At 39.3% G+C, this 21,757-nt stretch overlaps 1 protein-coding gene across 1 annotated transcript in view; it reads left to right on the forward strand.

Annotated features, from left to right (window-relative positions):
* Window positions 1–21,757, forward strand: part of GLCCI1 (glucocorticoid induced transcript 1) — a 56,061-nt gene that overhangs the window by 25,927 nt on the left and 8,377 nt on the right. The window contains exons 3-5 of the mRNA XM_009710606.1: window positions 729–815; window positions 9,137–9,253; window positions 12,333–12,485. Coding sequence (XP_009708908.1) covers window positions 729–815; window positions 9,137–9,253; window positions 12,333–12,485 — 357 coding nt within the window. The remainder of the gene's footprint in view (window positions 1–728; window positions 816–9,136; window positions 9,254–12,332; window positions 12,486–21,757) is intronic.

Raw genomic sequence — 21,757 nt, forward strand, 5'->3', positions numbered from 1 at the left:
AAATGCTGGTAGATATCCTCAATTTTCATAATAGTCTTGTTGTGAATAAGCACAGGAGTTGGGGGGTCTGGCTTCCGGGCCCTTCTCAATCTTTGGGGTTTAACTTTATAGCTCCTACATCCAAGGACAGTCCTCAAACTTCTGGGCTTGCAGACAAGGCTGGAAAAGGCCTGTCCTTCACTGTTCTGCTCAGTAGGTCGGTGCCAAAAATAGTAAAAGGTGTATCAAACTCTGTATCAAGTCAGAGTTGGCAAGAAGGAATTGATTATGTGACCCAGTGATTAAGGAAGACAGGTGGGAGAAGTGAATCCTGGCTTTTGGTCTCTGAGTTTGGTTTTTTGGTTGTGGTTTTTTTGTGTTGTTTTTTTTTTTTTAATCTTGTGGTTTTCTAACTGTCCACTGAGTGAAAACTAGAAATGGAGGCCAAAGCACAGATGGGAGTAACCAGGTAAGGTTTTTTTTTTGTGATTGTCAGGCCTCTGATTCCTTCTTCAGTAATGTGCATTGTCCTCATCCTTTATAAATGCAAGTTTACAAAGCCTTACTGTTCTGTGTTGTTTTTTTATTTACTGAGGCTATTACTGCTGCATATCAGATTCTGAAATGTATTCTTCATGTGTAATGTCTGAACTCTGACACTGCAGAAAGAGTAAAGAAATAATTTGTGCCAAAAGTTTTTCTTTCTTGGAGAATTGAGGACAGTGTATTTTCTTTTTTACCCCCTCTAGACACCTAGCTGCTGGGCTGAAGAAGGAGCAGAAAAGAGATCACATCAGCGCTCAGCATCATGGGGAAGTGCTGATCAACTAAAAGAGGTGAGAAGTTTTGCGCAGTGAAGCTTTTCAAGTTTTGATATACCCAAGACATTTTTTAATCCCTATCTGGAGTCCAGGAAACTGCACCCTTTCCCTCCATTCTGTTATTTTGAAACAGGTTTTACCTCCAACATAAGAGTTGTTTCAAGAGTCGTTGTTATTTTATGCCTGTTGGATTTCCTCCCTGCCTACTACGCAGTGTCGGCTGTGAAGGAGTGGCTAGAGTGAGTGCTGAGGAACCAACTTCTTGTTGCTTACTAATTTTTCTGTTCAGAGTTACCTTAGCTACCTTCCTGTTCTTTAACACTGGTTTCCTGAAAGAGGCGAAGTGTAAGTTGGTATGTTAGCGTATTCTTTAGAAATTTTGTTCAAATTTTTGGAGTCGAGTTAGAGAGGACATCACTTTCACAAATGAAAAAGGAGGGTAAGTGTTGATAAAGTAATGATATGATTACTTGAAATGCTCTTTCATCATGTGTATTTTGCTGTAGACTACACTTGCAACTAGAAAGAATCCACCAAAAGTGAAGCGGATTTGCATCATGAGAAAGTAGATACAGTAAAATGGTCTCCAGTTCAGCTGAAATGACAGTATTTCAGTTTTTGTCCCAGTAAACTCCATTCTATCCAGAGTTCATGTAACTCTAGCTCTGTTCCGTACCTAATAACTGGCCTGCAGTCAACCTCATGCTGCTGTCAGGAAGGGTGCAGCTGCTCTTCAAGAGCTACACCTTTCTTTTTAAGAAATGAATCTTGCAGCATGTTCTCATGGGGTGGGACTTTTCCATGATACTCTGGGCTTTTTGCATCCTATCTGTTGGCTCCCTGTTTAATAGAACATTCAAAAATAAGAAGAAATGTACAGATTATCTGAGGAAATGATGTTACTGGCAATATGTAGTCCTCTTCCAGATAGCCATTGATAGGAAGAATAGTTTTTGGAGTGATGTAAGTTTAATTACTTGAATTTTAAAGTCAGATTTGACAAATATAGAATAATCTTGCATTCCAATGGTGGCAATAGCTTTATTTTTAAAGATGAGGACCTGGGCCAAAGAGAGGTCAATCCAAAGAGGATTGTCTATTCCCATCGTGCTGAGTCGCTGAGTACCCGTTATGAAACCCATCATAGCTGATTTATTAGTACATGGGCCTTCAGTTGCCTGCGTGACTTCATCTGCAGCTGTGAGGAAGCACTCAGAATCACAGATTAAGTGCCCAGAAATTAGTGCAGAAGGAGTTTTGTGTCTGAAAAGTTTTGGCTTAAACATTACGTATCAGCACAAAGGAATTGTAGCAGGGGCAGGAATAGCATCTGTATTTCCAGGATAATGCTTGCTTGCTTTTGCTGAGGGACCATCCTTTGTCTTCTAGTGGTTCCCTATCAAGTTCGGCAAGAAGCAGCTTTTCGTCACCACAGGGCTGTGACTGTCAGTGATAGGGAAACCTTCAGCATGTGAGCAAGTCTCTGCCATTTGATAACAGTGATCTATTGTACTAGGTTGCCATCCTCTTCATGAACTGACCACAAAAGAAAGATAAGAAACCTGTGGCCAGGGGGTTTCATGGTTACTTTCTGATAGAACACACTAATGTATGTGTTTGTAATGTAATGTAATGTAATGGAGTTTGTGGAAGGGAATTGTTTCTATGCAAATTTTGCAATGGTTGTTCACCCCAAAACCTACCCTGGTCTTCTCCAGCTTATAGTTCTTCCCCTTCCTCTGTTTTCCTTTCTCCAGCCTCTCAAACCATTTTTCTTGCCTTTTCTCGTTCCCTGGGTTTGTAGTCCCAGTGTCATTCTGTGTATGTTATCCAGCCAATTCTTGTCTATCTTCCTTTACTTGAGCTCTTACTCAGTTACCTTCCAGCTCCTTGCCTGTTCTTTCTCTCCATTGTTTGGCTTCTATTTTATCACTTTCTTTTTCCTTTCCCTCATTCGTAAGTCCTGGTTCCAGCTTCTCTGTCCAGCTACTTAATGCCTGTGTGATAGGTGTTAAGAGTTTGTTCAATACTAATGGTATCTGTGCACTCAGTTTGTAATCTGCAGTTTCTGGAAGAAGTTCTCTGGGGCAGTTCTATTCAAACTAGAAAGCCTGCTAGAGACAGAATTACTAGCAAATGTAGCTGCCAATTCCAAACATCTTTCTTGACCATGTGCAAACTGAAATTTTTGCTAAAGCTTTGCCAAGTGTAAAGATTTTTCCAAGGGAATGGAGGGGTATGTTGCCAGCATAAAGGACCCCCAGACAAATGTTTGTCTTTTTCTTCCAAAGCGTTGGACAACAGAGCTTCCCAGGTAAAAAGCTATGGTAATGTGTTTTAGCACATAAAATGGTAAAATTATTTCCACCCCCCTTTCATTTTAATGTCATTCTTAAAACAACTCTAATACTTGTACTGAAATCTCTGATGGGAAGAGGACAGGAGAACTGAATGTTGCATGGTAGACATGAGAGAAAATTTGACAAAGTTGTAGGCAACTGAAAGCAAGAGCTTTAAGTAATGGAAATAAAAGTATCACCTATCCTGGGCAACTGCATTTGTTGTGAGTAACGTGGGTAACAGTAGTTCTGCTCAGCATTTTGAATTGTTTCCCATAGCATTTGACAGTAAACAAGTAGATTGCTATTTACAGTTTCCTTGGCTTATCTTAGCAGTTTGGATTCATCTTTTCTTGTTTCAGCAATTAATGGAATGATTTCTCTAGCATGTATTTTTTTATAATGTTGATAGTGTAAACTAGCCAAATACTTGTATGTATAGTTTTAATTGGTTTTGATAACAGAAGATTGAATATGCTTTTAAATTTAAAAAAAACCTGTTTTTTAAGTTGTTTCTTGGTTAGTTTGAGAGCTATCACAATTAAATGCATTTATTTAACAGAACTAGGAACTTTTTTTAAAAGATTCACATTTAAAAAACCTAAAAATGAGCGTATAGACTTAAAATCCCAAGCAAGCAAATGAATTCTGTATTAGCACATAAAAAATTCAGTTTGGGTAGTTGAAAATTATTTTGCCCTTGAATTGAAATAGGTGGGTATCAGAATTGAATCTGTCTAGCAGTGAAATAGGCAATACTTGCTTTCTTGTAGTGGGTCTATTACAAAATTTAAAACTCCCCAGCTCTCAATATGAACTTTGTAATGATAGAGTGTACCTTTTTTATCACCTCCTAATAAAATTTCTTTCTTTTTTTATTCTGAAAGGTTCTACTGCTTGTTTTTATGAAGTCTTGAATATAACCTTTTGTAAGATAATGCCAGACTGCTTTAACATTATTTTAATAGCTACATGTCTTTGGGAAATAAAGATTGCTATCAGTCTTTGTGCTGGACACAAACCAAGTAGTGGCTTGAACCACTGGTGATCCTTATGGGTCTCTTCCATCTCGAGATATTCTATGATTCTATTTTTTCCCCTTTCAACCTGAACAGTTAGTTTGAAATTCTGTTGAATAGGGACAATTTTAGTTATAGCTTACCCTGAACTGGAATTTACCCAGAACTGGAAAAACCCAGGATTTAAAACAAATAGTTTTCAGTTTGTGTAGGTTTTTAAAGACATCTTTCAGACAGCTGATTTTTCAATTCCCTTAAGCACCTCTGTGTGCTGTATCTGTTACACTGACACCAGCAACCCCCCATTGGAAGGTCCCTTTTGCTCTAACAGAGTACTTGAAAAGGACTTGGGAATAAAAGGGAATCAAATATGAGAGTTTGCACTTTTTGCACTTTTTATGTGCTTTCATATACCAATGAAAAAATCGTATTCAAAGGTTTAGGGTGAATTTCTAATGCTTGTTTTGCTCTTTGACCTACTGATTAACTTGTTTATTAACAAATGGTTCATGAATGAGTTGGAGCTTGCTCTCATGAATAAGGAGTTTGTGGCTTGTTCAGCAGCAGGAAATTACCATATTGTGTAGCTTGATTTGTAGAAATACAGCCTATTGACTGGTACATATTAATGGGCATTTGGACAGGAATGATAAGAAATTAGATGTTCCTTCATATTACTAGTCTGCATCTAGATCTCCTCAAATGAAAAATTATGAGGATACTCAGATTATTCCAGTGTTATGAAGAGCCAACCTAATTTGCTTGTTTCTTAGATTTGTGCCGTTAGTTATATTAGGCTGCATACATATTCCAAGTTGTATAGACAAGATTAATGTTAATTTCAAGTACACTTCTAGCTGTAAAAATATTCAGCAAGCAAAAAAATATATAGGATTTTTTCCTAGCTTCTTGTTTGTTTATAATCTTTGGTCATCTTATAGTTGGCTGTATGACAGTAAATCATCAAGGCCAACCTGCAGGTTTGTGTCCTGAATGACCTGATGCAGGTTTATTACTGTTATGATGCACTGATGTTTGTGTGTTCTTGGGGTTTTTTGTTGGTGTTTTTTTTATTTTATATAAATAACTCTAACATATGTGAAGAAAAGAGCCTTTCTGAGACATCAACAATATTACAGGCAACAGTCACTGGAAGAGGAAAGGCTGAAAACTTTCTTAATTTTTTTGAAATGTGCAGATGTGTGCTCTGTATTCCCCCTTGCCTCTCCCTCCCTCCACTATACAGTCACATGAGAGTACTTGCCAAATGTGAATTAAAAAATATACTTTGAAATTTACTACCATATATGTTTACACCTTGTAAAGTAGCAAATTAATTTTAAGTAATTGTATCTGAACATTGGAAATAGGGTTCAAATTAAATTTATTCCTTGAGGAATTCTTTGATTTTTTTTTTTTTCTTCAAATTTTTTTTCTGTTTTCAGCTGCGTCCTCTAAGAAAATAGCTCTATTGTATGGGAACTTTCTGCCCGTCTTGAAGCTAGGTAGACAGGCAGAACATTTGAATTGGTATACTATAATCATTGTCACATTTTATGGATCTAAGTGCACATATGTGCAAGGCTAAGGCTTTAATGCCTTCAACAACTGGATGCTTTAAAGGACACACATTAGATCTTCTTGTGATGATTTACATGTGTTCTTTAATATGAGTGTGTATGCCCCAGTCACCTTGATGCTCAGTACGTCCCAAACCCTTTTCTGTTCTTAGCTACTCTGTTAAAACAGTGTTTCGTTACTGCACTGTTTTTTTTCCACGGCAGAGCACGTTATTCCTTTCCTACCTCATCTTCCTGACTGAAATATCTGTATTGCTGCCCTGAATGGATTTCAGTGTCAGCGTGTATTTACACCAGTATAATGGCTGGATCGTCAAGTATGTGTTTTCCTGATACCACTCACTTGGCACCATTTTCTTTGTGCAGCAAATTCCCTGGCTCATACTAGTTGCATCGGTTGAGTGCCCAAGAGACAGGATCTGCTGCTTCTTTGAGATACTTGGTAAAACAGGTGGCATCAAGGCATATATTTCAGACTCCTTCCTCACTACACAAATTATATCTGTTTTCCTAGGATTAGTGTACCTCATACTTGTCTGCAGCTCATTTTGATTGTGTTTCATGCTCTGATTGTGCTTCTCTGCTGCTTAGGAAGAAGGTGAAGATAAACTTCTAGGAAGCTAGCACAACTACCTCTTCCTGTTAGTAGTAGTGGCTTTATTTGAGTTTAAGATGGAAAATAATTGGCAATAAAAAGATAATCTTGTAGAAGAAAAAAAGCTATTGGGATTTCAGGATTAGCTTTAGTAAGTGGTAGATTCACTGTGGACTCCCCTTAGTGAAGAGATGGAGCATCATTTAGTATGGAGGATTCTTCTGTCCGTGTACTCGGTGCCACTGTCTGCCTGGTGAGGCTGCTCTGAATCTGGGATGTCTCTGTCTCTGCTGGCAAGCCTCTGTCTCCCGTCTCTGGAAGATGAATAAGAAATGGCAAATTCCTTTTTCTATGCCCATCCTTACTTTCTCATTTTTTTGTCTGATGGTAACTACAGCATCGTGGAAATCTCAGGTCCTTCAAATTCAGGGCTAAGGACAGATGATCTGAGAAGGCATACCTATTTCTTCACTGCATTGTGTGTTTGACTTAAGTGATCGTATCAGCTCCAGATACACAGTCAAGATTCTTCAAAAAGTTTTCATCTTTCTGTTTCTCCCCAGTGACCCAAGAAGCCTTTTCTTTCTGTTACTGTCAAAAACCTGACTGCCAAAATATACATACTCTTGAGGTGGCTGAGAGAACCTCGGATTCCAAGGGTCCATCATTCCTTTCAGGATATCGGAACTTCAAGGTTTTGGTCAGCCTAGAGACATACCAGCCTATCTACACTCTCCCATTTAATGATTTCACTGTTCAAATTTTACAGTGAAAGGCTGTGTTCTCAAAGATTTACAGGCTGTTTGTGACGGAAATCAGTCAGCTAGATCTCTGAGGTGGAGTTACATAGCTCTTATTTTATAGCATGCTCCTGAGGAAAGCTCAGAAAGCCAGATTTCATTTAAATTAAAAAAATAGGGTATTTAACTTTTTAACTTGGAGGAAGTGCACAGCATCAAGGAGAGGCAGCAGAATTGAAAGACGTATGTAGAGCATTCTCCCTGCTTTCTGATTATTCTTGTAGCCAGCCATCTCAGTCCACAGCTGTCTTCTGATCTGGGCATCTTTTTTCTCTTCTGTTTTTAAAAGGGGAAGATGATTATTTCCCTGTTCTTCCTATTCTCTAACATCCTGATGTAAGACATAAATCTTTGTAGATGTATGTATACTTACCAGACTGGTTACCTGCTTGCTTTTTCATCTCTCTGTGAACTAGGTTTCCTAATTGCCATTACTCCTACAGGAAGAATGGGGAAGTTCAGGACAAACTTTTTTTTTGTAGAGATGAAGTATCTCTTCAGACCTCTTCAAAGTTTCTTCCAACATGGTGCCTGAGTTGCACCTTTCATCAAGAGATTAGTCTCCCAGTTCTCTAAATCTAGCTCATCTGTGTTAGAAACTCAGTCATATTAGGGCTCTGTCTTTCTTGATGTATTCTACACACAGATCCATTTGGAAGTCTGAACTGTTTGTCTGTTGTTGCAAGATCAGAGTATTCAGCCATTTCTGAGTATCAGTGTTCTGAATATGGCTAATGAGCTGTGGCAGGAGTTGATATGAAGCGTTAAAGGTGGATCCTTCTTTTGTCAGTGATACCAGAAACATCACAAAGAGAAGTCCACAGCCTGGAGCAAAGCTCCATCCGAACATCTTCGCCAAGCACTGTCATCTCTGACACTGTGAAGAGTGATGTGAAGAGTGATGTGAAGTGATTCTGTACCACAGAGCTGCTTTCTTTGCAAGAGCTCTAGTGATATATTTAACTACTTGGAGTTAACCACAGAGTGTACTTGTAAGCTGTCAGTCAGAAAGAGAGGTTGCTTTCCAGCTGATGAAGTTCTCTGAAACATGAATTCCATGTTCATTCACTTCTACTTACTTGCCCTTCAGGTTTTTAAAAATTGTATCTCTAGCTGAGTTAAAAATGAAATGGGGCCATGCATGCTTTGCCTTATATGCCAGTGTGCTGAGCATGAGGAAGAGTGGGACTTGAGCCCAAAGGAAAAAGTTATCCGTCTTAAGAAAGTGTCTGTACCTGTTGTGTGAATTTGCACATAGTCTAAACTTCTGAGAAAATGCTTGTAGAGATAAATAATCTCTTTCAGCTACAAATTATCCAGGAGGAGTAAGTGAAGGAATCCCCAAATGTAATTCTTTGGCTTATTGTTAAGGAGCAGGTCAAATGGGTAATGGCTTTAGTGGCATTTGACCTTCAAAATACATAACTTTTGATTAGACATCTTTGCAGCAGACAGCAGAAAGGATAATTCCATCTGCCTGAAGGAATCTGTGATAATTTAGCCTGCAGGGAAATTCTGTTAAAAGTATTAAGTTCTCCAAGATGAGCATTGCATATTGATTGCCAGTTGTTGTGAAGGCCTTTTGCTTTTATGATGAATTATCATTGGAAAACTTTGGTTTGGTTTGAGATGAAATAAATTAAACTGTAGGCTTCATAGTCCCTAGTTTAAACCAGTTACGGACCAGAAATTGCTACAAATTGTCATTCTGACTACTTTTGTTTACATCAGTTATTACAGTGCTTGTTTGTAAATGAGGAAGTTTAGTAATTAAACTAAGCCTGCTCTCACATTCAAGTTGGCGAATAGGGCAGATACTTTGGAGAAAGTATCTAATAAGCAGAAAAAATCTTGAATGCTCATGTTTCAATGGAAGGCAATCCCATATGCTTGTAAAATCCTCCAAAGAGGATTTCAAATATCTGTGATTCACTTTGTAAGTGAAGATTTGAGCAGTTATCCATTCGATAACTCATTACCACTTCACTTGAACTTCTTTTCAGCAGATTGCCAAACTGAGGCAGCAGCTTCAGCGCAGTAAGCAGAGTAGTCGTCACAGTAAAGAGAAAGAACGTCAGTCGCCTCTCCATGGCAACCATATAGCAATCAGTCAGACTCAGGTAAGTAGATAGTTACTTATATTAACAGCCTCCTACCTTATCAGGGTTGGGTGAATAGCCTGCTGTTTCTTCCTGTCTGTCTTCTGTTTGTTTTCTTATGTGGTGCACTGAAATGCTTAACAACCTGATACCATTGCATCTTCACTGAAATTTATCTGATAGTTGTCATATAATAAAAGAAAGGAGGGTTGCAGCAGGATAGCAACTAAAATATATTAAGATGCTGTAAAAATTACAAGCACGACCAGATAAGACTGCATTTCCAGGAATACATACTTGCTTCCAAGACTAATTTTTGTGGTACGCTTTCAAAAGTCTCTGCTCCTGTGGAAGGTATTTGCCTGTCAGTTTCACAACCCAATTTCATCTGAGCTGGTTAAAAAAAGTAAAAATAGAAGATAAAGATTTAAGTACGAAGGGTAAACAGTCTGTATTGGCAGCACGGCAGTTGATCAGTCTTTGAGCAGCAAGCAGAACACTAACTGGCTTGTTACAAACAGACTTCTAATGCACATTACCATGTATTCATCAATAGAATACAGCTATGCTGTATCACCAGAGATTTGAGGGAAAAATCTCATTTCCCTATTTCATTTAGGAGTCTTTCTGATTCTCTGCTTATTGGCCAGTTCCTGGCCAGAGAGACAATTTCCACATGGCATCAACGAAAACAATATTGTGGTGTTTACTTTCTAAAAAAAAAAAAAAGGGATAATTCACCTTGAATTTAAACGCTACTGAAATCAAGATGATGCTTTCCTCATCCGTGGTGACTGGTGACTAGAGGATCTGTCACTCTACACTTTTTCTTTATGGTTTTGTCTAGGACATACCTCTTGGTTGTTACAGTAGTCCAGAATCATTGTCAATACAGGATCCTTTCTTCTAGCATGACAGTGTGTGGTTGCAGTGGCTATGTTACATAGAGTTGTTACAGTATATTTTGAGAGTTTCTGTCATTTAATAAATGGAAAAAATGCTATCATCACCAGCCTGTGCTTGTTCCAGACACTCTGACTTGCTGTGAAACCTCAATCAGACATAATCTTTAGGATGCAAAATATTATGTCCAGATTATGTTGGTGACCATCCTCACGTTATATACTAATGGGCATTGTGATGACAGGACTTCTTTCCAGCCTTCAGTTTATGGATTTGATATCCTCCTCTGTGAGAGGTTAAGCTCAGGCTCCTAGTCTGACAACTTCTGTTTTCTGTTGTCTTATTACTTACCTATTTTTCAAAGTGATGTGTGAGTTAAGGCAAATTTTAATATAACAGATCATTTTAACACTAGCCTGCTTAAGACAATCTTTGGCTTCTGATCATTTTCTTGTTTCACAAAGTTATAAAAATTTGCCTGTGCTCTCACTATATCTATATTTCTCCTGTTATAAAGATGCTGACACATATGAAGAATAGCTTTGAATGCATTACCTGGCCAAATTACCTGACCATGAACCAGATTCTCAGCAGCGTGCAGTGGAGGATGCCCCATGCAATGTCTGCTCTAGCCGTCACAAACTGCCAGTGAAATTGAAACCCCGTTATGAGTTCTAAAGCTCAGGCAAGGTTCAGTCAATGACTTTGTGAACCTTAAGCCACTTGATTAACCGCTTTCTATGTGTCTCACTTGACAGTGCAGATACTTGAGTCCTCATTAAATTTCACCTACAGTGGATCCTTAACTTGGACCCCATGTTACTGACAGGCCACTATTTGAACTCCTGAAATGTTGGCTCTGTCATTGTATTTCCTGACTGCCTTTTTAAATAGCTAGTGTTTTAGAAAGAAGAGCTTGAGCCGTGATGGCTGATCCTTTATGTTTGTTCTTCTGTTTGGATAAAATCTCGTGGTTAAAACCTAATTTGTGATGAAGATGTATAGGAAATTGATATTCTTCCTGAAACTTTTATGCCTCTGTAACAAAGGATCCCCCTACATATTGCAAAGAAAAGGATTTTGCCTTCCATCTCAAAGTAAGCTGTGGCACTCTTTATAGTCATAGTAAAACCAGTCTTGGACACAGACTGAAATCCACTGAAGACATACGCTTTGAAGGAACATTCTTTAGTACTTGGAGCTCACTTTGTCATGGCTTCTGCAACATTTTGATTTCTCAAGAAGATGTTCTCCGACGAGGTTGGTGAAGTTTTCAGTTCAGGCACCATTGTGGGAAGCCATCCCGCAGGCAGTCTGTTTTGTCAGAGGATGCCTGCACACAAGTGACACGCACCTTTGGAGCTGCACATTCTGCAAGGTTCATTTGGCAAGAACTCAAATTTTTACATTTTATCTTAAGCATCGCATGATTTTGTGAACAAGAGGAGAACATATATTGGGAAGTGAACACTGTTCCTGGCTGTAAGCGTAGGTGCATCTATCCTATGTAGCTTCTGCCAAGGTAAAGCTTTTGAGGTTGACTGTGCAAGATGCATGTGCACTATTGTGAATGGTTCCTGTTGGTAACAGAGCTCCACTCCAAACAGGTTTTTCTGAAAACTATACTTGTATTTATTTACATGCTTGATTCTTAAACTCGATTTCTTTTAAGACCTTGAACATAAAGTTCTGAAAAGCTGTAAGCTACTGAAATTAAAGGTTCAGAATGAATGCTTTATTTTTCATTCACTAGAGCCAACCAAAAGAGAATAAAAGTTCATTAAGTGAATATTTCAGTTGAGTGGTTAAGCTTTAGGAATGTTATGAAATGCCTTCTGGATCCCAGTTAAACCATCAGCATCAGCACCCTGCATGCTCCCCATCCCCCTACTGCGTATTCTGTAGTCTGTACATCTGGAAAGTACATCTACCTGCCTACTTACTGATAAGCGTAGTAGTAGAATGCTTTTATTATAGAACACTTATTTGAGTTAAGTAGAGGTGATTTTTAGTGCCTTTTGATTTATGTAAGTGTTTCTTTTTATTTAAATTTGCGAACCAAGGGTGGTCTTCTAGATGGCAAAATTAATACATCGCTTCTTTTTGGGGTGGTTTTTGTTTTGTTTAGGTACTGCTCTCAGACTTCTGTCTTGATTCCATTTTCCAGCCTCAAGTCATGTTGCTCTCTACCTTCTAGGCTTCTATTTCCAGATCAGTCCCTATGCCACTGTCAAACATTTCAGTGCCAAAATCGACTGTTTCACGTGTGCCGTGTAATGTAGAAGGAATAAGCCCCGAACTGGAAAAAGTATTCATTAAAGAAAACAGTGGAAAAGAAGAAGTATCCAAGGTAAGCTTATATTAACGTGTTTATGGTTGTTTTTCCTTCATAACCTATAAACACATGGGAAGCCTTCCTCGTGAGAAACCTTCCTTGTGGCTGAAATTACAAGTAATTTTCTTCAAAGAACTGTTTGTTTGAAAATTTTGTTTCAGTGTTTTAGGTTGGTGTTTGTTTTTTGTTGTTGGGGGTTTTTTTGTGTGTGTTTTTCTTAAGGGCTTCTGGCCAAACATAATTCGTTTAGAATGTTCTTTGTGTAGAGAACTTGAAAGTTTTTGTGCGAAATGCAAGTGCTTGAAAATTTAGATACTTCAGGCTACAGTAGTAAGTAATTAGAGACCAGGTATTAATTTATTTCCTTCATTTTGCATTCTTTTTCATAGGCAAGACTTAAGTTTCCTGTGCTATACTCCACTTTTTGATTTTAATGCTTTTCTTCCATAAACTGAATGTGAACCATTTTATTTCCATGAAACCACCGTGATCTCTCATGGGAGATCTCTGTATGGGAAATACTGACAAATGGGGCAACTTCACTTACGTGGGAGAACTGGAGCGTTGGAATTGTCATTGAGGAGCACTGGAGTGCTTAGATGACACTTAAAATGTGAAATACTTGGTTTACAGCCACTGTTTCCTAAATAGCCAATGAAAATTTTCTGCTGTGGAATAAACTACTGTTTTTTCTAATCTTCTCCAAGATGTAGGTTCTTTTCCTGTGAATAGTCATTTAATAGCAATTCAGTGTACAAGTCAAGCTCTAAAACTTTAACCAGAGGCTGAAGATTCCAAAACCTGGTATTTGTAGTTCTTTATTTCGGCAGTAAACTTAAAAAGTTTTGGAATAGTCTTGGCTTCTCCAGAGACTTAGTTGTGCAGACAAAGCAGTCTTGAGAATGAAATACAGTAGTAGTAGAAGTTTTATGCTAAGTTTGCTTTACTAAGGCTGTCTCATCCCTTTAGAAGGGGTGTGTGTTGCAACAGGGGAATGAGGAAAAAACCAAACACACAAACCGAAACAGAAAGCCCGAATCAATAAACCTTGTTGCACCATCTCCAAACAGAGTATGAAAAGGTATGTGTTACAGGGCCACCATTGATATTGCGATGGCTAGGGTGGTAATCTCCTATGGTTAGAGGACATTTCATTTATTTATCAGACAAATCATCTTTGTAAATGTTGTCCTTGGGTTTTAACAGTTTGTTACTTGGGATGCAGAACTCAGTTTCCTAAGTTACTGAATGTACTGGCTCTGATCCAGCAAAACAGTTAAGCACATACTTAAGTGCATTGTTGGATTGGGGCCAGAGGTGCTCAGCAGTTTACACAACCAAGGCAATAGTGAACCGTTCCTCCAAACATGTAGCTGGGGAGAGTCTTCAAACACACGAGTAAGTCATAAATTGGACATTGCCCTTGGAGTCAAGTCTGTCTTTGTGGGCAGAGGGTTGTTTCGTGCTATTTAGCTGTTAATTTCTGTGAAGTCTGGTCTAGTGGGACCTAAAATGGGACTCCTACCGCTGTCTTTAAACTTACTAGATCTCATAGCTTACTTACGGAATAATTTACTCAGTCTTACTGCTGATGGACTTTCTCCTAATAACAACAATTTAGCTGCTTTTTAGCCTAGGGGAGTCGGGGCAGCTAGTTTAAAGGCTAGGCATTACTGAACAGAAGATAAACCATGGGAAACCAAACTTCATTACTTTCACTGCTATTGAAACAATTTGTTTTTCTTTCAATTTTCTGCCATTCGTTCCTGCTGTAACATTCTGTGTTTTTAGAAAGTATTTTAAAATAGCAGTCAAAGGTAGTTGGTTGCTTTGGGTGATGTATGAAGGATAAATTATTCTATAGACTCACTTGTAAGATTGGTGTGCATCTAGATTTTCAGCTGGTTTCTTTTAACCTGTTTCCACATTTACTTCACAGTTTTAACAGTGCATGTTCAAACCTTAATTTTCATACGAATTGATCTGTCCAGCTGCGTAAAGCACTTTGTGCCCTATTGTGAATCTGTGTTCATTTGCCAGGAAAGATTTGGGGAATAACATACAACCTGCTAAAAACACTGAGAAGGAATATTACCTTTAATTTAGGTGCAACTCACTATGTAATTTAAAAAAAAATAAATTTCTTTTTTCAAGTTTAGGTACTGCATTAGTAGCTTTCTGATTTCTTCCATTTCATTTCAATAACCATGTTTGGGCTGTCCCAAGTAAAATAAAATGCATTTTAGTTCTGTTAACTTCTAAAATTTTAGACTAGTGTTCTTGAATCTTTTTCTATTAGTCTCTCATCTCTTCAGTATGAACTTGTGATTTATTTTTTCTTTAACAAACTGTTTCTTAGTTCCTATATTGAAATCAGACTAGGTGATATATAGGACAAAAATAAGCTGAAGGTTAAAGCAGTTTTATGGATAGTTTTATGGATATTACTTGAATTACTTTTTTTAATTTAGCTTCCAGTTAAAATGGGTAACCAGGGAAACTTTCCTCCCGGTTTCATACTTCCTTACTTAGTCTTCAGATACACAAATAAATTGAATTTTTTTTTAGACTTGTTTTTTGGATTTGTAGGGTATGATGTTGCATACTTTGTTTTCCCTTTTTCTGACTTGAATTTTTGTAATCCTGCTTCTTAAAAAATGTATAAATTCATTTGGAATATGTCTTCTGTCTTCTCTTGTGCTGACTTAGTTCTGTTAGTTCTTTGAAACACTCTTTGCCTTTTATTAATAGTATTTTAATAATACTGGGAATTGTACTTTTAAAAGTACAGTTACTTACAAAAGTGAAAATAATTATTGTAGACATTAGTCTTGTTATTTTTGTGTTTCACAAAGATAGTTGATGATATAGTAATGTCATTATGTCATTACCCTTTAATAATCTGATTGACCATAAAGTTTAGAGGGACTGCCTTGTAAGCAATCAAAACATTCCAAGTACTTGATTCTTTTCAGTGTAGCCATGTATGTTTATGTTTTTTCAGATCATTCATCTTGCTTAGTTAGCTGAAGGAGTTCTCTTTTTCCTTTGATAAAACTAAGTTAAAGTTGACTTTTTTGAGTCAGTTCTTAATTGCCTCTTTCTCCTCAGCTCTTTTAATAAACTTTAATTCATTTGCTAATGCGTTTATTCAAAGATCCTGGATATATTTTCCTTCCTATTTTATAACTTGTTGACTAGCTTTCCAGGAAATGATGATGGCATGTCTGTGTTCCCACCATAACTTACTTATAAGAGGGAATCAACTTTTTGTGAAGTTGTGACAGGCTTTTGTTCTTTGTCCCATTGTGACTCCACAACACAAACATTGGAGACTTTGGTACAATAAGATGAGGGACTTATTGCAGGGAGTTGGGGGTAAGAGGTGCTCCCTCTTACAGAATACATTGCAAAAATAATGAAAAGTGCCCTGTAGCAGGACACGGACATGTTCGTAGGTCTCCTATTAGGAAAAAATATTACTGGAACCATCTTTCAAGTATACGGAAGTAATTGGTAATGAAGCAATTTGACGGACCATCACACAATATAAATAAAATGATTAATGTGTTTCTTGTTTGATTTCTAATCCTTCTGGAAATAGGTAGCAAGATGGTTTTATGTGCCTATCGGAAAACTTAATACTGTAATAGAACTTTTTCTAATTTGCACAGATGCAGAGGGTCCTTACTTAAATCTTCATCTCCTTCATCTGAAAAGTCTGTTTTTTTCCAAGCGTTCCTTCCCAGGATACATTATGGGTTTTTGCACTTGCACCTTATCTAATGCATTGGTGACTTCATTGATGCTAGAAGGAAGAAGCACTTTCCTATGTCTGCCTTTGTGTTCTGTTCTAGAGACCAGTTTTTAAATTGAAAGCATTGAATGCTTTGCTTTCAAGAAGTTGTCTCCCGAATAGATGTAAGGCTTGTGAAGAATGGATTCTTTTTAAGGCTCCCATTGGTGTATTATATCATAATAGCATTCCTGATGCTACTAAGTAGCATGTTCTTGATTTTCTCCAGTGAAAAGATTGATACTGAAAACGATGTGGTGAATTTTAATGGTGTATTGAGAAATGCATGCTGCTGTCAAATTTAGCATTTCTATACATTTGCAGGGAGATGGAGGGTAGTATGTAACCGTGTCCAAGAACACACTGTCCCACAGGGATTGGCATGTGTCCTGTCAGAATGCATTTGGCATAAGGTTAGTATGTGACTGGGCACTCTTGCAAAAAAAAAAAACCCAAACCAGCATATAGAATGCAGTAATTCCTAGTTGTTTTCCATGCATTGAGCATTATGAAAACTAATAGCAGCTCTACGAAAACCTAGTTGGTACGTTGTAAGATTGTGAGGACTTCAGTTTTTAGAATAGTTTGGGCATGACTCATGGAACGTAACTTCTAAAGTATTTTTTTTATGTTGATCAGGTTTAATGCATAAATTTTTTAAAAAGCAGAATACTTCTAGTTGATATTTTCCTGAAGTTTTTTGTACTTGTCAAAACTTGGGTTCAATATTAAGGGAAGATGAATACAGAAGCACAGTAATCTGAAATATTTGCTGGCCTTTTCTATGCTTTAAAAGTTATTTTACTTGGAAAGAGTAATAAATATTTAACTTTTTCTACTTGTATATACATTTAGAGGCATGTCTAAAAATATGGGTAGCTTTTTGTACCTCAAATTTTAATTCAATGGAGGTTGAAATATGTGATTTGGGATAGACTTCTGACTACATAAGACTATGTTGTTCCTCCAAGTGTGGAAGAACATCTGTGTTATCCTGAAGTCTTTAATTATGTGATCACTTACTGTTTATTTTTTCCCTTCCCTGGAATCCTTCCTTTACCTGTTACGTAGAGTGTAGTATGTGCACTTAATGAGCAGCTGTTTGGTGTTTTTTGTTTTCTCCTCATTAGATATGCATCCTAGTGCTCACTATTAAACCTTGCTTTGAAGTCAGAAATCTGAATTTCTTCCTAGGTTTTTACTTTAACATAATAGGAGAGTGTCTGAAATTTTGTTCTCTTTTTATCACACCTGTGTGAGAAGAAAGCTGATATTACCTACACTTTATGGATGGAGAAACACAAATCCGTCAGGCTTCTATAATGTGATTTTTCAAGTAACTCAGGATACTGCATGCCATTTTAGGAGTTTAAAGTGCAGCTCCCGTAGCCTCCTGCATCTGTGAATGTTGAAGACTTGCAAATCAGTCCTATGTAGACTGGGCATCCAGAAAAGATACCATAAAGGAGAGGTTCAGATGACTTCCTGGTATCTCATAGAATTTTTGTGGCAGAGACGGAAATAAAAATGCTATTCTGCTTGGCAGTTGTTTATTTGGTTATGTTAATTATGAGACTGTTTTCTTTCTACAGCTTCAATCTTGTTACCTCTCTTCTGTCTGTGTAAAAAATGATATAATGCTTCAGGTCCATCTTGTGCATTGAATGAGTCATGGCCTGTTGAGGGTGATGGCAATAGCAACATGTAGTCATGTAACGCATATGCAATGTGAACTGAGCTGTTGGAACAGACCACACAGCTGTGTCCGAACTTTTCAGCATTTGATGTAGCAACTGTAATGTTCTCTTTATAGGATGTTTCTTTGCTCTCAATTGAAATGTGAAATGGTATTAACTGGAAGGCTCATAAAAAGAAAAGGATCTTCCTGCTCTGCTGTGTCTGCCTCTTTGTATAATGTATGGTGGTATTCTGGATAGACTATTGCTGAAAAGGGGAGAATGCAGTGCTTGGCTGATAGGTTTCATGTCCTCATTGCTAGCAGAAGTGTTGGGTTGAATTTTGGGCTCTGAAACAAGCTGTTACAGTTTTGAAATGTACAGGGAAGAGGAAAGCGATAAAATAAAAATATTCACTTGAAGTGAGAAGGAAAAAGACATTAATTTTTGGTAGCTAGTAAATTTAAGCTGTTCTCTATGGCTTGGATACAATCCTCACTGAAGTCACAATAAAAATGATATTTAAATCTTGCAGGCATTTTTTCCCCCTTCACTTTTAAGGAAAACTGTAATTCTCATTTGATTTCTTGCATTTAAAGCAGCACTGTCTTTATGATAAAAGTAATTTTCCACTGGGAAGGACAAGTAAGTAGAGCATGCCAATCTACTACTATGAACAAGTCATAGAATTATAGAATGGTTTGTTTGGAAGGGACGTTAAAGATCATCTAGTTCTAACCCACCTTCCACTAGGCCAGGTTGCTCAAAGCCTCATCCAACCTGGCCTTGAACATCCTTCCAGGGATGAGGCATCCACAACTTCTTGACACAACCTGTTCCAGTGCCTCACCATCCTAACAATGAAGAATTTCTTCCTTATATCTATCTAAATCTTCCCTCTTCCAGTTTAAAGCCATTGCCCCTTGTCCTGTCACTACATGCCCTTGTAAAAAGTCCCTCCCCAGCTTTCTTGTAGGCCCTCTTTAGGTACTGGAAGGCTGCTCTAAGGTCTCCCCAGAGCCTTCTCTTCTCCAGGCTGAACAACCCCAACTCTCTCAGCCTGTCTTCAGAGGAGAGGTGCCCCAGCCCTCTGATCATCTTTGTGGCCTCCTGGACTCGCTCCAACAGCTCAATGTCCTTCTTGTCTTGGGGGCCCCAGAGCTGAGTGCCGTACTGCAGGGGGGTTCTGACCAGAGTAGAGTAGAGGGGGAGAGTCCCCTCCCTCAACCTGCTGGTCACGCTGCGTTTGATGCAGCCCAGGATACGGTTGGCTTTCTGGGCTGCAAGCGCACATTGCCGGGTCGTGTTGAGCTTCTCATCAGTCAGCACCCTCAAGTCTTTCTCCTCAGGGCTGCTCTCGATCCATTCTCTGCCCAGCATGTATTTGCCCTGACCCAGGTGCAGGACCTTGCACTTGGCCTTGTTGAACTTCATGAGATTTAAGTGGGCACACCTCTCAAGCCTGTCAAGGTCCCTCTGGATGGCATCCCTTCCCTCCAGTGTGTCGACCGCGCCACACAGCTTGGTGTCCTTGGCAGACTTTCTGAGAGTGCACTCAATCCCTCTCTCCATGTCTCCAACAAAGATGTTAAACAGCACTGGTCCTAATACCAACCCCTGAGGAGCGCCACTTGTCACTGGTCTCCACTTGGACAACAAGCAGTTGACTGCAACTCTTTGAGTGTGACCATCCAGCCAATTCCTTATCCACCGAATGGTCCATGCATCAAATCCATGAACTTCCAATTTAGAGACAAAGATGTTTGGCAGGACAGTGTCAAAGTCCAGGTAGATGACGTCAGTTGCTTTTCCTATATCCACCAGTGCTATAACCCTGTCCTAGAAGGCCACCAAATTTGTCAGGCCCGATTTGCCCTTAGTGAGGCCATGTTGGTTTTCACCAGTCACCTCCTTATTTTCCATGTGCCTTAGCATGATGTATCTCATCAGGTCCCAAGGACTTGGGCACCTTCAGGTTCCTTAGATGGTCTTGAACCTGATCTTATCCTACAGTGGGTGGTTCTTCATTCTCTCAGTCCCTGCCTTTGCCTTCTGCGACTTGGACGGTGTGGCTGGAGCACTTGCTGGTGAAGACAGGCAAAAAAGTCGTTGAGTACCTCAACCTTCTCCATGTCCTGGGTAACCAGGTCTCCTGTTTCCTTCTGGAGAGGGCCCGCATTTTCCCTAGTTTTCCTTTTATCACCGACATACTGATAGAAGCTTTTCTTGTTGCCTTTGATGTTGCTGACCAGATTGAATAGTATTCAGGCTTTTAGCTTTAGCTCTCCTAACCTGATTCCTAGCTGCTCAGACAATTTCTCTATATTCCTTCCAGGCAACCTGTCCTTTCTTCCACCCTCTGTAGGCTTCGTTTTTGTGTTTGAGCTTGTCCAGGAGCTCCTTGTTGATCCACGCAGTCCTCCTGGAGTTTTTACCTGACTTCCTCTTGGTTGGGATGCCTCACTCCTGAGCTTGGAGGAGGCAGTCCTTGAATATTAACCAGCTTGCTTTGGCTCTGCTTCCCTCCAGGGTTTTATCCCATGGTACTCTACCAAGCAGATCCCTGAAGAGGCCAGAGCCTGCTCTCCTGAAGTGCAGGGTATTGAGCTTGCTGTGTGCCCTCCTCACTGCCCTAAGGATCTTGAACTCCATTATTTCATGGTTGCTGCAGCCAGGGCTGACCTTGAGCTTCACATTTCCCACCAGCTCCTCCTTGTTGGTGAGGGGAAGGTCCAGCACAGCACCTCTCCTTGTTGGCTCCTGTATCGCTTGGAGAAGGAAGTTACCGTCAACGCATTCTAGGAACCTCCTGGATTGGTCATGCCCCACTGTGTTGTCCCTCCAACAGGTATCGGGGTTGTTGAAGTCCCCCATGAGGACCAGGGCTTGTGAACGTGAGGCTGCTCTTGTCTGTCTATAGAGGGCCTTGTCTGCTCAGTCTTCCTGGTTGGGTGGCCTGTGGCAGACACCCACTATAATGTCACCTGTCCTTGCCTTCACTTTAATCCTGACCCATAGGCTCTCAGTTGGCTCCACATCCATCCCCAGGCAGAGCTCCATGCACTCCAGCTGGTCATTGACATAGAGGGCAACACCCCCTCCTCGTCTGCCCTGCCTGTCTTTCCAAAAGAACCTGTACCCTTCCATTCCAACACTCCAGTCGTAGGAGCCATCACACCATGTCTCTGCGATGCCACTAAGATCACAGCCCTGCAGACGTGTGCACTCTCTTAACTCCTCTTGTTTGTTCCCCGTGCTATGTGTGTTTGCACAGAGGCATTTAAGTTGGGCCCCTGATGAAGCTGACTTACTGGCTGGAGTGGCTGGGGTTCCTTTGTGGTGCTCTCCTGCCGACCTGTGATTCCTCTCCAGGCTCTGGGCATCTATTGCTGGTACTGGCCTCAAAGTGGTAGGAGTGGGATGGATTGAGGTTCTCCTCCACTGGGGAGTACACGGTCTACACAGTATATTGCAAGATCATTCTGGCCAGTGCCAACCAGGCTGATACAAGAAGGCAGTGCTTACTAGCTTTGGTTCAAGACAAAGCTTGTGAACCTTGTGTAAGCCTGTGCATCATCTACTTAATTGCCATTTTGTCAGACGTTGCCTGGATGTCTGCCATCCAGAAGTGAAGGATGGAATGTAGAGGTGTGCTAGAGAATTACAACGTACTAGCAAAACTTGGATGGTTTCATTTATAATTGTAATTCAATCTGTTGTTACAGCAATAGTGTGCTATTGTATTTGACATTTTCTACTTTCCCTATTATCCAAATATGATCTCTGTCAGGGTACTTGTTTTTCTTTCACAGTAA

This window comes from Cariama cristata, unplaced genomic scaffold (assembly GCF_000690535.1).
Source record: "Cariama cristata isolate BGI_N322 unplaced genomic scaffold, ASM69053v1 scaffold242, whole genome shotgun sequence".
Taxonomy (NCBI): domain Eukaryota; kingdom Metazoa; phylum Chordata; class Aves; order Cariamiformes; family Cariamidae; genus Cariama; species Cariama cristata.